Source organism: Phascolarctos cinereus, unplaced genomic scaffold, assembly GCF_003287225.1.
Source record: "Phascolarctos cinereus isolate Bilbo 61053 unplaced genomic scaffold, phaCin_HiC Scaffold_4;HRSCAF=312, whole genome shotgun sequence".
NCBI lineage: Eukaryota > Metazoa > Chordata > Mammalia > Diprotodontia > Phascolarctidae > Phascolarctos > Phascolarctos cinereus.
Genome location: NW_027555847.1, coordinates 203,357,719 through 203,372,373, shown reverse-complemented (window position 1 = coordinate 203,372,373; position 14,655 = coordinate 203,357,719). Strand labels below are relative to the sequence as shown.

The 14,655-nt window shown below is 39.0% G+C and overlaps 1 protein-coding gene across 1 annotated transcript in view; it reads left to right on the top strand.

Annotated features, from left to right (window-relative positions):
* Positions 1-14,222, top strand: part of KIAA1958 (KIAA1958 ortholog) — a 225,064-nt gene extending 210,842 nt beyond the window's left edge. Inside the window, exon 5 of the mRNA XM_020972445.2 lies at positions 11,253-14,222. Coding sequence (XP_020828104.1) covers positions 11,253-12,056 — 804 coding nt within the window. The 3' untranslated portion in view covers positions 12,057-14,222. The remainder of the gene's footprint in view (positions 1-11,252) is intronic.
* The last annotated feature ends 433 nt before the right edge of the window (positions 14,223-14,655 follow it).

The following is a 14,655-nucleotide window of genomic DNA, read 5'->3' as shown; positions in this document are numbered from 1 at the left end:
AGTGAGAAAGAACATGTCATATTTGACCAAAGAAGGAAGTCTATGTAGGATAGATCTGGGATATAAGACTAGAAAGGTAAATTAGGACTATATTTTGAAGGGTCATAAACCCTAGATTATATGGGCAGCTGGGTGAACAGTGGATAGAGCACTGGACTTGGAATCAGGAAGACTTATCTTCATGAGTTCAAATCTGGCCTCAGACACATGTGCTAGCTGTGTGACCCTGGGCAAGTCACTTAGCCCTGTTTTCCTCAGTTTCCTCATCTGTTAAATGAGCTGGAGAAGGAAATGGCAAACCACTCCAGTGTCTTTACCAAGAAAACCCCAAATGAGGTCACATAGACTTAAATGCAACTAAACAATAACAACAAGAAAACTTTATATAGACCACGAGAAGGTATTGTACTTTTTCAGGATGTTGGGGATGGTGTGATATGATGTAATGGATGTTTTAGGAAGAATTTTCTGATAATAGTGTATGGGATGAGTTTAAGGTCTTAGCTCTTAGAGGCAAGAAGAGCTTTTCAGTAGGTTATTATAGTAGTCTAAAAATAAGATAATAAGAATCCAAGACTAAGTGATTGCTTTGGGAGTATAAAGGATTCAACAGAGGAGGGAATGATACCAAAGTAAGAATGAACTTGATCTGACAACTTGGATATAGGACAAGTAGAAGGAAGAACGGGTCATAGATCATGTCAAAGTTTCTAGCCAGTATGCTAAGGAGAATGGTAATACCATTCATAGAACTAGAGAAGTCAAAAGAAAAAATGGTGGGGATCTTGAGGAAGAAAGATAGAGAGGAATTTTTCCTTCACAATTTTATGCATTTGTATTTGAGGTAATGATAGCACAGCTAGGTGAAAACGCCCAACAGGAAGACAGAAGAAAATCAATCCAGAATCCTTCTCTGGAAGGAAGCTTAGAAGTTATTTAGTCAAATACCTTCATTTTATAGATGAGGAAATTTTGACCCAGAGAGAACTGAATTGCCTCAGGTCATATGTGTAATAAATATCAGACCCAGGACTCAAGCTCAGTATTCTGATTCTATGATGCTCTCTCCACTTCACTTTATTGGCTTTTCTTGAAAAAGTAGAGATGTGGCCAAATATGGTGTTAAGAATATAGTTAAAGAGATTTGCTTTGGAGGGTCCCTTTATCCTCTGAGATGGAAGAAAAGAAAAGGTGGGTGAAGAGGAAGAGAGGAGAGAAACAAAACCCTCAATTTTCCAATTTTCTCTATTAAAGTAGAAGATGAGGCCTCATTGTAGGAGAGAGTAAAAGGTTATAGATTTAGAGCTGGAAAGGGCCTTAAAGGCAAGAGAATCCAAACCTCTCATTTTACAGATGAAAAGACTGAAGCCAGTGATGACGTGTAACTTGCCCAAGCTGTGTACAGCTAATAAGTATCTGGGGCAGGATTTGAACTCAGATCTTCCTAACTGCAATACTCTATCCACGGCACCATCTAACAGAGTAGGATTTAGAATTTGAGCAGTGTAGGAAAATTTTGCTGTAGTGATGGGAATATGCTTGAGAATGAATGAGAGATGAATAATAGAGTTTTCAAGCAGCCTGGAGGGCGCAGTTGAAATCAGGTAGCGTTGAATTATAGTGGAATCAGGCCAGCTGCATTCCCTGATTTTTTTCCCCCTACTCTTCATCAAGGGAACAAGGACAGAAAAGCAGACAATAAGAGAACTTACCTGTGACCAATTGGTTTCTAATAGATAGTTCTAATGGACAATATTTGAATACACAGTTCCTGTTCTAGCCATTGTGAGTAAGAGTAAATTTACACACTAGATCATAACTCACCTCTAGGCTCTCAAAGTAGTTTTCTGTCCAGCCAAAATGAAAACTTCCATAGCAATTCTGATTGACACCTAGACAATACCACTGGATCATGCTAAACCAATCGGAGTTGCCATGGTGAGGTTAATATATCATCTCTTAAAGCAACACTCATGGGGTTTCCCTTAATTGGGACCTAGCTGAAGGGATTCTGGGAGCCAGTAAAATTAGTAAGTGCTGACTATCTGTCTTTCCTCTCAGGGCTCAGTCAAAATAATGGACTGTCACCCCATGAAAGATAAAAACAGAGAATTTTTAAAAGTTTATTTGATAGGCTAAAGAGCTAGCAATGGAATGATATTAACTTAAAGATGTCAGTAAGTCAAACCCATTTCCCTTTGAAGGATGTGATCCATCATTTCTGCTGATTAATCTGTCGCTTTCAATAAACCCCTGACTGGCATAACCTGAAAAGTTGTTTACAGGACTTGCTTTCAACTCTGGCGACTTAAAGACCATAAAAATAACTGATTGAAAATGGAAAACAAAAAAACTTTGTTTTTAAACAGTCAGAAGCCTGCTCACAAACAACTGAAGAAAAACACCTCTGTGTGTACCCTCTGTGTACTCCTCCATGTCTCTAGAAGAGCAAAATAGTTTCAAAGTTGGAAGAAATATGGCATTGTGGTGGTCAAAATCAAAACAGAAATGGGGGGGGGTTAGCAAATGAAGGCTTTCATCATCCCTCCCTTATTAAATTAGAGAGCAGTTATATCTTGGTTAAAAAGAAAAACAGAGTACCATTCTTCTAAGTAGTCAAGTCAACAAGTATTTGTTAAGCACCTACTATGTGCCAGGCACTGTGCTAAGTGGTATGAAATGTATAGAATGTGTCCCTACCCTTCTGTTTCCGAGCTATATAAGGGATTGTTTTTTAATAACTCACCCTGAAGCGTCTGTCCTTTGGAAAAGAGAAAAGAATTTACGATGTTTAAAGAAAGTAAATCTGCCTTTCCCCAGCCCTTGCCATGATAAGAAAAGGCAGTAAGCATCACTCATCTGAGAAAATCAAAATGTTGCCATTGAAAAAAAACAAAAAGACCTTCCCTTGTCAATGTTACCCCTTCTTTCTGCCTCCCTCCTGTTCCCCATTTTCTAAGCAATTCAAGGAAACTTGCTTTTAAAGGGATTCAGATAAACACAAAGTCAAAGCTCCACATATATGCAAATAATCTACTTCCCATGGAAGGTTAGATGCCATCAGAGAAAAATGGAGGGGTTCTGATAATAAAGTCAAATACACTTTGAACAATTTGTAAATGTTGACAGAATCCCAGGAGTAGCGTGGCATAGTGGACAAAAAGCTGGCCTTGGAGCCAGGAAGATCTGGGTTTAAGTGTCACCTCTGATACATACTGGGAGTATGACCTTGAGCAAGTCATTCAGCCTTTCAAATGGGTTTGAGAGGTGTAGGCAACTCTAAATCACAGAGAAAGTACTAACTTACATTGGTAAAAGGGAAGCTAGTTGGCCTAGTGGATAGAGTTCTGGGCCTAGAGTCAGAAAGACTCATCTTCCTGAGTGCAAATCTGGCCTCAGACACTCAATAGTTGTGTATCCCTGGGCAAGTCACTTAACTCTGTTTGCCTCAGTTTCCTCATCTATAAAATGAGCTGGAGAAGGAAATGGCAACCATTCCAGTATCTCTGCCAAATGGGTCATAAAGAGTCAGACATAACTGAAACGAGTGAACAACATTAGAAAATGGTGCTTCCTCACCCAAATGAAGTTATAGGACCAACCCCATCCCTAACAGAATCTTAAGTCTGGACTTGAACATTAGAATTTCCCAAGCAACCATTCTCACTTGTAAAATATTTGTGCTTACCAACAACTGTAACCCCATTTTCCCACACTTGCCCAATCTCCTACTTCACTTGGAAAATGGAGGCTTCCCCACAGCTCCCTTCTTCCACACCTTAACCTATTTACTACCATTGCTTTCTCTTTTCCTTTCCTCAAATCTTAGAAGATGACATATCCTTTGTAAAGCTAATCTCTCTACATATGCTCTTGATCCCAATCTTCTCAATAACCTTGCTTATGCATTGTAATAACCAACATTTGTATAGTGCTTACTATATACTAGGCCCTGTGCTAAGTACTTTATCTCATTTGATCCTCACAACAACCCTGGGAGGTAGATGCTATTATTACCCCATTTTATAGATGAGTAAATGGAGGCAAATAAGGGTTGAGCTAGTAAGTATTTAAGGCCAGATTTGAACTCAGATCTTCCTGATTCTAGGCCTGGCACTGTATTCATTGCACCACCAAATTGCCCCTAGTCTTTCTTCACCATCTCCCCAGCTGTCTCTTTGCCATCTGTATTCTCAGGTCTTCCTAATTCTAGGAAGAAATTCCAGGAAAAAAAAAAACCAAACCTCAACTTCCCTTCGATCTCTGTCAAGTTACTGTCTCATCTCTTTTTTTTCCTTTTGACTTGCCTATTTCTTGAAAAAGTTGACTATAGCCAATACCTGCACTTCCTCACTACCCACTAAATCCTCAAACATTTGAATTCTGATTTTTCATTTCCACCATTCTTCTGAAACTGCCCTAATGACTCCAAAAACCTACTACCCAAGCTACTATTTTGGTTTTTTTTTTCAATCCTCATCCTTTCTGATCTCTTTCCAACTTTTGACATAGGTAACCACTACACTCTATTTTCTCTTCCCTTGGGTTGACCTCACATTTACCTGGTTCTCATTCTACCATTCTAACTGGCCTGTATGTCCTTCACTAGCTCCTCATATACTTCCTGACCCCTTAATCTGAGTGCTTCCGCCTAAGGGTCTGAATATAGCCCTCTTTTTGTCTTTCTCTGGGAAATCTTATTAACCTCCAATCTCAATCACTACTTCTATGCAGATAACCCCCAAATCTGTATCTACAGTTTTAACCTCTGTTCTAAATTCCAGATCTTCACCTCCATTTCCAACACTATTCCTCTGTGTTTCACGAGTACATTAAACTCAACATGTCCAAAATCAATTCTTGTTCTCCCTAAACCTATTTCTCTTTCTGGCTTCATTATTTTGTCCAGTGGTACCACCACTCACCATTTACCACTGTGTTCACTGCTTTGGAGTTATCTTTGACTCATCTCATCTCTTACTTTCTATATCCAATCCATTAACAAATCCTAACGATTCCATCTCCACAACAATTTCTCACAGATTGTCTCATTCTCAATGTTCCAAATGCCACTATTCTAGTACTGGCTCTCATTACCACTTACCTGAACTATTGTGCTAACTCCTTAAGGATTCCCCAACCTTCAGTTTATCTTTCTTCCAATTCACCCTGCTTGCTGCCACTAAAATATTCTTTTTTCTTTATAAATCCACTTAAATTTGATCATGCTGCTCTTCTGCTTAGAAATTCATTACCTACAGAGAGAAGTTCAAACTGTTATGCCTTCTATAATGTGGCACAACACTATCTTTCTGGTCTTATTGAGGTAGCTAGGTGATGTAGTAGATACAGTACTAGGCCTGGAGAAAGGAAGACTTGAGTTCAAACACTGCTAAGTCACTGTGTGACCCTGGGCAAGTCAGTTCTACCTACCTCATTCTCCTCAGCTGGTAAATGGGGATAATAATAGCACCTGTCTCCCACTGTTGTGGTGAGGATCAAGTGAGAAAATATTTTTTAAGTGCTTAGCACAGCGCCTGGCACATAGCTCGTGCTTAACAAATGCTCATTTCCTTCCTTCTCTCCTATTATTTTATACTACAACCAAACTTCAACTTTCACTGACCAAACATGCACTCTTTCCTTGTTTTTCTCATGCTATTCCCCATGTTTAAGATCCCCTCCCTCCTCTTTCTTTGCCGGCTTAATTCTTACCCATCTTTTAATTTTTGATTAATTTTTTATTGATATCTTTTTAATATCACCTCTATTTCTCAATATCCTTCCCCCAATTCTCCCAGAGAATTTTTATTCGATTATAACAAAGGGAGAAAAACAAAGGTGGAGAGAGGAGTAGAATAAACACTTCAGCAAAATTAACACATAGGAAAAGTCTCACCTTATGCACAATGTCCCACACCCATGATTGCCCACCTCTGTAAAGAAGGGACCTTCTCATATCTCTTCTTTGATTCTTACAATTTCACAGCATTTCATTTCAATTGTTTTATTGTAACTAGTTGTTTTTTGTATTTACCTTGTTGTTGTTACTATGTATAGTTTTCCTGTTCCTGCATGATTTACTTTGTATAAGTGTGTATATTTCTTTCTAGGCTTCTTTTCTTACCTCTCTTTTAGAACCCAAATCAAATGTTGCCTTCCCTTATCCACCATCCCCTCTACCCCTGATTGGTATCAACCTTACCCCTCAGATATCACTTTTTTCATTTTACAATTCTGTAATTCACTTATCTTGTCGTATTGTGTATTATAGCTATCTGTATTGGTATCTTATCTCCCCACTAGACTACAAATTTCTTGAGAATGATGATCATGTTTTATATTGGCTTTAGTTCCCTCAGAGCACAGTGCTCTGCATTAAGCACAGTAGATGCTTAATAAATATCAAATAATTTATTAGCAACAATTCTAATTTAATCCAAGCCCTTAGGCACTGCCATTTTAAGAACTCTGATAAACTTTGAACCAGCCCTTGCATACATAGTATACATATTTTATTGTCTACTATTAGACCACAAAACATCAGAAATAGGCAAGTAGATAATTGTATCTTGCTAAATATGCTTAATAGCATGAGATTCTTGGGTTTCAATTGAATTAATATTTATTATTGAGAGCCTACTATGTGTAAAAAAAAGCACCCAAAACTTTTCAGAAATCTTTAGCATGTGGCACATTGGATATAGTGCTAAATTTGGATTTAGGAAGAAATGAATTCAAATTTGGCCTCGGACACTTACTCACTGTGAGATGCCACACAAGCCACTTCTACATGCCATGGTCTCCTCATCTGTAAAATGGGACCTACCTCTCCATGTTCAGTGAGTATAAAATGAAATATTTGCAAAGTCTATATAAATGCTTGGGACAGCAAAGTGGTACAGTAGATAAAGAGCTGGGCCTACAGTCAGGAAGACTCATCTTTCTGAGTTCAAATCTGGCCTCAGATATTTACTAGCTGTGTGACCCTTGGAAAGTCACTTAACCCGGTTTGCCTCAATTTCCTCATCTATAAAATGAGCTGGAGAAGGAAATGGCAAATCATTCCAATATCTCTGCCAAGAAGACCCCAAAGAGTCAGACACGACTGAAAATAACTGGAAGAAACACAATATAAATGCTAGCTATTATTACCTATATAGATTTGAGATACTGTATGTCTAGAAGGGTCAGTAGAGATCATCTAATACTTTTACATCATTTTTAAATACAAGAAATCAAACCCCACAGAAGGTTACGCAGCTCATTAATGACAGAATGAGAAGTAGAAGCCAACCCCTGACTCTTAGGCCAGTGCTCTTTCCACTGCCCCATACTGTTTCTCTATTTCTCTGTTATAGGAGTCCTTTCATTGATTTTTTTAATTAATTTTTCATTTCATCAGTATACAGACCTCTTCTATTAGGAAATTCCTTGTACCAATGTAGATCAGAGCAGCTAGATGGTACAGTGGAAAGAATCTGGGCCCAGACCCAGGAAGACTCATCTTTCTGAGTTCAAATCTGTCCTCACACACTTACTAGCTGTGTGACCCTGGACAAGTCACTTAACCCTGTTTGCCTGAGTTCCTCATCTGTCAAAATGAGCTGGAGAAGGAAATGGCAAACCACTCTATCTTTTCTAATGAAACCTTAAATGGGGTCACAAATAGTCAAACATAACTGAAATGAGTGAACAACAACAATATAGATCAGCAACTATCTTGAAATTTTCAGTCTGAAGAGATTTGCATGGATCACCAAGATATTTAGGGCCTTGTCCAGCATCCTACATTTATGTCAGAGGCAAGACCTGAATCTAAGTTGTCCTGATTCTGAGGCCATCTCTCTTTCCTGTTGCTCCATACTACCTTTTAATGCTATACTTTAGATTCTTGGGTTTATTTTCATAGTGAGCGTTAGGAAGTTTCTGAGACACTTTAATTTGTTTATCTAGACCTGTGATTTCAGTGGTATAGAAGCCATTGAGTAAGGATAAAGTGTGTAAACTCCTCTCATTACTGTAGATTGGCAACTGTTGGTGACTTTGAGTTTTAAATTGTCACCAAGAGATTAATTAATTTATCCATGGTCAAATAATAAGCATATGCAGAGACAGGATTTGAACCAGGTCTCCCTGATTCCAAGTAGGCCCTCTATCCACTATACAAAGCTACTTCTCTGGTTACCTAACATTAATAAAACACAAAGTAAGGGCCTTCATGGTATATCAGATGCACAATCAATCCTGCCCAGTTTTCTATTGCTGACATTGACTATGAGGGATGTTTTGTGGGAGAACATTGTTGTATTCCAAGATGTCTATACCTCAAAATATACAGATGTGCCCCCCCAAGAACCCTTTGCTCCTCTTACCCTATTACAGAATAATATTTACTTCTCTGGGACCCTTTTATATTTTAAACCCATATCTCATCTGGGTCTACCAACTTCTATTGTTTTATTGGTTGTTGGGTATAATAACACTATTTAAAGAAAGGAACCAAGCATTTTTAAGCACCTATTTTGTGCCAGGTGTTATACTAAGTACTTTACAAATTATCTCATTTGAGCCTCATAACAACCCTGAGAAGTAGGTGCTATTATTATCCTCATTTTACATTTGAAGAAACTGAGGCAGACAGAGGTTAAGTGACTTGCTCAGGATCACACAGCTAGGAAGTGTGTGAAGTCTGAACTCAGGTCTTCCTGACTCCAGGTCCAGCTCTCTAACTACCACAAAACCACCATTTCAGAGTTTCAAGGATCAAGAAAGGAGTCTAGGTAGAGGAGGGGGAAGGAAGAACTGGTGTTAATGTTCTGAGATTTTTCCACCTAAGTACATTTTTATATCATCTATACCCTTCATGACTTTGTAAACTTCTATCAAATTGCCCCTCAGCCCTGAATTCTCTAGACCTAAGAGTCCCCATGTGTTTTTGTCTGCCTTCATAGACCAGCTCCTCCATCCACTTTATCATTTTAATTGTAAGGTAGCCAAGTACCTCAACCATGATGTGAAATCAATGTTTCGAATTGCTCCCAGAAGGAAACTGGTTTCATGCATCATTTCTATAACACACTGAAGACCTTGGTAACCTCAAGGAATGATAACTGACCAAAACTCACTCAGAGAAAATTAAGGAGGCAGCCAGTCTGGGCCAGACAATTGATTTTTATTTGCAAAGTGATCTGAAAATTATTTATAGCTAGATACTGTTGACTTTGCAGAAGAATTATATTCATCGCTGGATTTTTCTCAGTGGATTATAATTTTTTTAATGCAGCGGTGATTACATGAAAGAAAAACTTTCTGGAGTTTAAATCAACTTAGTCCCTTCCCCCTACTCATATTTCATTGCAGGTCATTCAATTAATAAAATGTACAAAAATATATACTAGGTCATTACTATATACAAAATGCTCTACTAGACATGATGAGGGAATATGAATATAAATAAGGCATAATTTCTGCCTTCAAGGAGTTTGAAATATATTGAGGAAGATAAAGCAAATACCAAAGGCAATATGATACAGTAAATAAAAAGAGAGGTTTAAAAAAGTCAGGAAAACTTTCAGGTCCTGCCTCTGACATACACTGGCTGTGTGACCCTAACAGCCTCTCCATCACTTAATAACCTTTCAGCCCTGGACAATGTAAGCTGCAGAGCATTTGTTGATCTGACTGGTAGAGGAAGTTTCCTCACCAAGTTCCTTATATTAATGAAACATTCCTTTCCCCTCCCCACCTTAAAAAAAGAAAAGAAAAAGAAAGAAAAAGTAATGGCATGAATCTTCTGTGTGACTGGAGTGATCAAGGAAGGCATCATGGAAGAAGTGGCATTTGTTAAAGCAATGCCCCAATTTTTCTTGTCAACTGTAACTAATAGGACTAGCATATATATTAGTCACATGTTCTACAATTATTAAAGCTAATGGTTCTATTAAGGCACAGCCATTTTTGATAAATTGAGATTTTCAGCAAGAGAAAAAAAAATGTAATGAATCCATAATTGGCAGTAAGTTAAGTATATGTGCTGAATCTCGGGCTCTCTGTTCTTCAAGAAGTCTGTGTGCACATGTGTGCACATTCACATACAGATACACATACACAATCCCTATACCTCCCTGTCTTCCCTTATAGACCAGTCTCCAATGCATTTCCCAAACATAGTAAGTGTAACTTGGAGTCTCCACCAGTATCTACAAGACTTGATTGTGGGCTCAAGAAAATAAAAGCTATGAGAAGAAAGGAAGGAAGGAAGGAAAGAGGGAAAGAAAGAGAGAAGGAAGGAAGGAGAGAAGGAAAGAAAGAGAGAAACTAGGAAGAAAGGAAGGAAGGAATTCTTAACCTGGAGTCCATGAAGGACAGTAACCATGTTTTATTATGTTTAGTTTTCTTTGTAATTCTTTATATTTTATTTTAGGCATTTTAAAACATTCTCCTGAGAAGTGGTCCATGGGATTTGCGAAATTGCCAAAGGAGTCTATAAGACAAAAAAGTTCAGAATTCCTTTTCCAAATGTCTGTTCACTTCTCTTAGACAATTTCTCAAAGTTTAGAGAAACCAGAGATAGAGGCAGAATGCCCTGTACATTTCCATTGCATCCTATTTGCAAATAGCCTCTACTTGGGAAAGAAAAGTCCGTCTTATTCTTATAACTTTCACTAAACCTGTCCTATAGATGGGACATTGCCCCTTAATTTCCCTCTCATTTCCTAGGGATTCCTGAGAGTGAGTGAGGTGACAGCCTCTAGGAAAAGTTTCTCTATTTGTCCCAAGCACAGCTCCTGCTGATGCACAGGCTTTTTTTTTTTTTACATTTGGGCAACAGGAGTCCCTTCAGAGATGCCCTAAAGAACCAAGTTTTTGTGCAATATAAATTACCCAGGCCATCCTTGTTGTTGCTGGGTTGTGACTATGCCCTCACCTCATTCCCACTCCAGAAAGCCAGCCAACAGTGAGCTCAGTATCCCCCGTCCTTAAGGTCAGAGACCTACTACATGGTATAGACAGGGTTCCAGGTAGAGAGTGAGTGGGCTTAGTCTAAATGAGAGTAGCCCCTTGACAGACAGAAGGGACATCATTTGACCAAAGGAAGAGAGAGCTTTCTAGGAAAGGCTGGGTAAAGGACAAGAGGATCACCTCTATGTCGGGGTTTTTAAAATGTCTGTAGTAGATTAAGTATTTGGGGGGTCTGGCTTTTTATGTGTACCCCCAAATATATAACCTTGGTATTTGTCTTATTTGAGATTCCTGCTGTGAAACTGAATGAGCTCCTTGAGGATTTTTATATGACTGTGAAGAAAACGGATGGCTCGGACTTTCTGGCCACATCCCTTCATGCCATCCGCCGTGGCCTGGATCGCATCTTGAAGAATGCTGGCGTTGGCTTCTCCATCACCAGTAACACCTTCAGCTCTTCCACCAAGAAGCTCAAGGAGAAGCTACGTGTGTTGAGCAAGGCAGGGATGTCAGGCGCCCGCTCCCGAAACATTGTTTACTTTTCTCTCTCAGATGAGGAAGAGATGTGGCGGACTGGGTGCCTTGGGGATGACAGCCCCATTGCTCTCCTGTCTACTGTGGTCAAATACAACAGCCAATATCTGAACATGAGGACCTTGCAGGAACATGCAGACCTGATGTATGGCGACATTGAGCTGCTCAAAGACTCTCAGAACCGGCCCTTCTTTGCACGGACAGATAGTGTGAAGAGAGAGAACCGGGTGAATGCCACCAAAGTGTGCTATGGGCAGATCTACCATGAACATTCCAAGGGCCACAAGCTGTGCCCCTTTTGCCTCCTCTATAAATATATGTACATTCATCGTCCACCAACCCAGATGGAAGCCAAGTCCCCTTTCTACCTGACGGCTCGGAAAGAGATTAGTGGCATGGGAAATGTGTGGTATGAGGAGCAAAGGATGGGACTCCGATCTCTTAGGGGGGTTGTCCCAAAGTTGGCCAAAAAAGTCAAGCTTGAAAATTGTGAGAACTTTACTTTTGTCTCATTCACTCAGGCATGCAGGAAGTTTGGTCCACTGAATTGCTATTAATGAGCCTTTCCCCTTTCTACAAGCCACTGCCTTGCCATCACTTCTGTGGCAGTGTGGCATACTGAATCACGTGCCGGGGATTGACTTAAAGAGACCTGAGACTTATTAGCTGTGTGACCCTGGGCAAATCACTTGACCTCTCTGGACCTCAGTTTCCTCATGTGTAAAATGGGGGAAATGATAGCACCAGCTTCACAGGGTTATTGTAAAAATCAAATGAGATAATGTATGTGAATCTCTTTAAACCTTAAAGTGCTATACAAATATCAGCCATTATTATTACTTAAGTAAGAAGGGTTGGGATTGGGAGAATAGGAGAAGGTGACAGGGGTATCCACATAAGCCAAGGTCAGGACCGATTTTTGAGGAAGATGAGTTCATCTCAGTATGAGGCTTAATGACAATCAGCACAGCCTGCTATTATTCTGATATTGATTTTTGCCTTTTTAAAAATTACAGCAGCTGCTGATGAAGTGAGGATACCCTATCCAAATGTGTGTAAGGGTATATCATATTATTAAGACAAGGTATATTGTTTCACATGCAAGAATTTTACAAGAGTGAAGGAATCAATTTATATAGTGCCTTTTTGCATATCTTTTTTTCCCCAAATGAAACTTGTTAAGTAATAATTAAAAAAAAAATCCCAGTAGCTTTCTGATGTTATAAAGAGAGTACATTGCTTTCAAATTACACATACAAGAAAGAAATGGAAACCAAGAGAGGCAGATGCATTAAATGGTTCCCAGAGAAAAATTGTACTTGACACTCCTTTATATTTTGTTGATGGATAACCTCATTCTGCAGAGCAAGCAGCATTGCCTGATAGAAGGAAGGTCCTGAGGCTCTGCTGAGCCCTCGTGGTGTGACTATCGGACCCTGCCCCCACTGTTCTCCATGGTAGCAGGGGCCCTCTCTCCACTGTCAGCAGAGACAGTTTTATGACAAAAGATTAATGTACAAAGAGGACTCTTCTCAGAACAAAATTTCCTATGGAATATATGATCTGTGCTCTCCCAAGTTCTTCCCATGATAGTGGCTTGGAGTAAGGGATCTGTGGTCAAAAGCCCGAGAGCTTGAGGAGGAGAAGTGCCTATTTCATTCTTAGTATCACATGAGAACTCATCTCTGAGTTAATGACGAGTGTCATAAAGATGACTGTTTTTCTAATGTGTGGGAACTTATGCTGGATCGATGTAATTCTGAAGTCTTTCTGAGACTCAACCAAAATAAACCCCTTAAGTTTAGGGTTTTTATTTTCCTTTTATTAAGGGGATTTGTTCTTTGAAATTTGGATTCAGTCAAAGGGCCGCACTTGAGGACCTAGAGGGCCATATGTGGCCCCGAAGCTGCAGGTCCCCTGCCTAAACCCTAGTGAAAAAAACTCCCAAGCATTGCTAAATAAACAGCCTCAGCATCTCTTCATTTGTAAAAGTCAGGCTTGTCAAAGAAAGGTTATTTCATCCTTCCAGGCTGTACCCATGCTTGTGATACAGTGGTTTTTATGTTTATTTCCCACTCCAAGCATGCCAGGCAAAAACAGGCAGAAATTAGGAGATAAGTATTGTGACAGCTTATTCCTAGCATTTGAATTTGTATCACATGAATAGAAATCAAACTGATCCCAATCTAATATAAACACATAGAGAATTTTCTATCTTTTGACTGGCTTGAGGCCAGCAATTAATTGAGTGGAAGTATATTGAGCTTTGGGTAATAATTTCTCAGATGATATTTTTTTAATGTTGGAGGCAGACTACTACATCCTTATGTAATTAAATTATAACATAATTCTTTGTAGCCTCAAATACTATTTCCAAAAGCTATTTACTACATAGGGATTCAAAACTTATTCTCAATTATGTATAGGCTTTAAAAATTATCTTATTTTGATATGTATCACGTCTTCACTTGAAAGAGTCATTCACTGGACCTCTTGCCTTGTCAAGAGAAAGATCCCAGTCAGCACTGCAAATGATCCCTTAAAGGTTGAATATTGTTTCTCCTTTCAATTCTTTTTAGAATAACAAATTGAGTTTACTACCTTCTCTGCCTGGAAGGTAGATGAACTTTTGCATTTTCCCACACTTTTATCAATATGTATATTTTGGATTGTGGGGCGTGTCCTTGATTGTCACTGATCAAAAACCCCTCCACATTTTTAGGTTGATTCATCATGAGTTTGTGAGAAAGAAAGAAAGAAAGAAAGAAAGAAAGAAAGAAAGAAAGAAAGAAAGAAAGAAAGAAAGAAAGAAAGGTAGGAGGGAGGGAGGAAAGAGAGAGAGGAAAAAAATATATATGTCCTGGTAACCAACCTCCTGGTGAAGAGTATCCTCAAATGATGTTCTTTCATTGGACTCTTACTTAAAGTCTATTTTACCCAATAGAGCTAGGATTTGCCCTTCACCAACGCTGTCTGTAAAAACTCTGAATTACAGAATATAACCTTAGTGGAGTGTCTAATTTGTAACGCAATCAAATTTGCAGCTAGACAGCAAGTGCTTTTCAATACTCAACATGTAACTGAGTATCATACACTGTGCTAAGGTATACTTTAGGATACCTTTTAAGATTTGGATTCATAGGAGAATACCTTTCC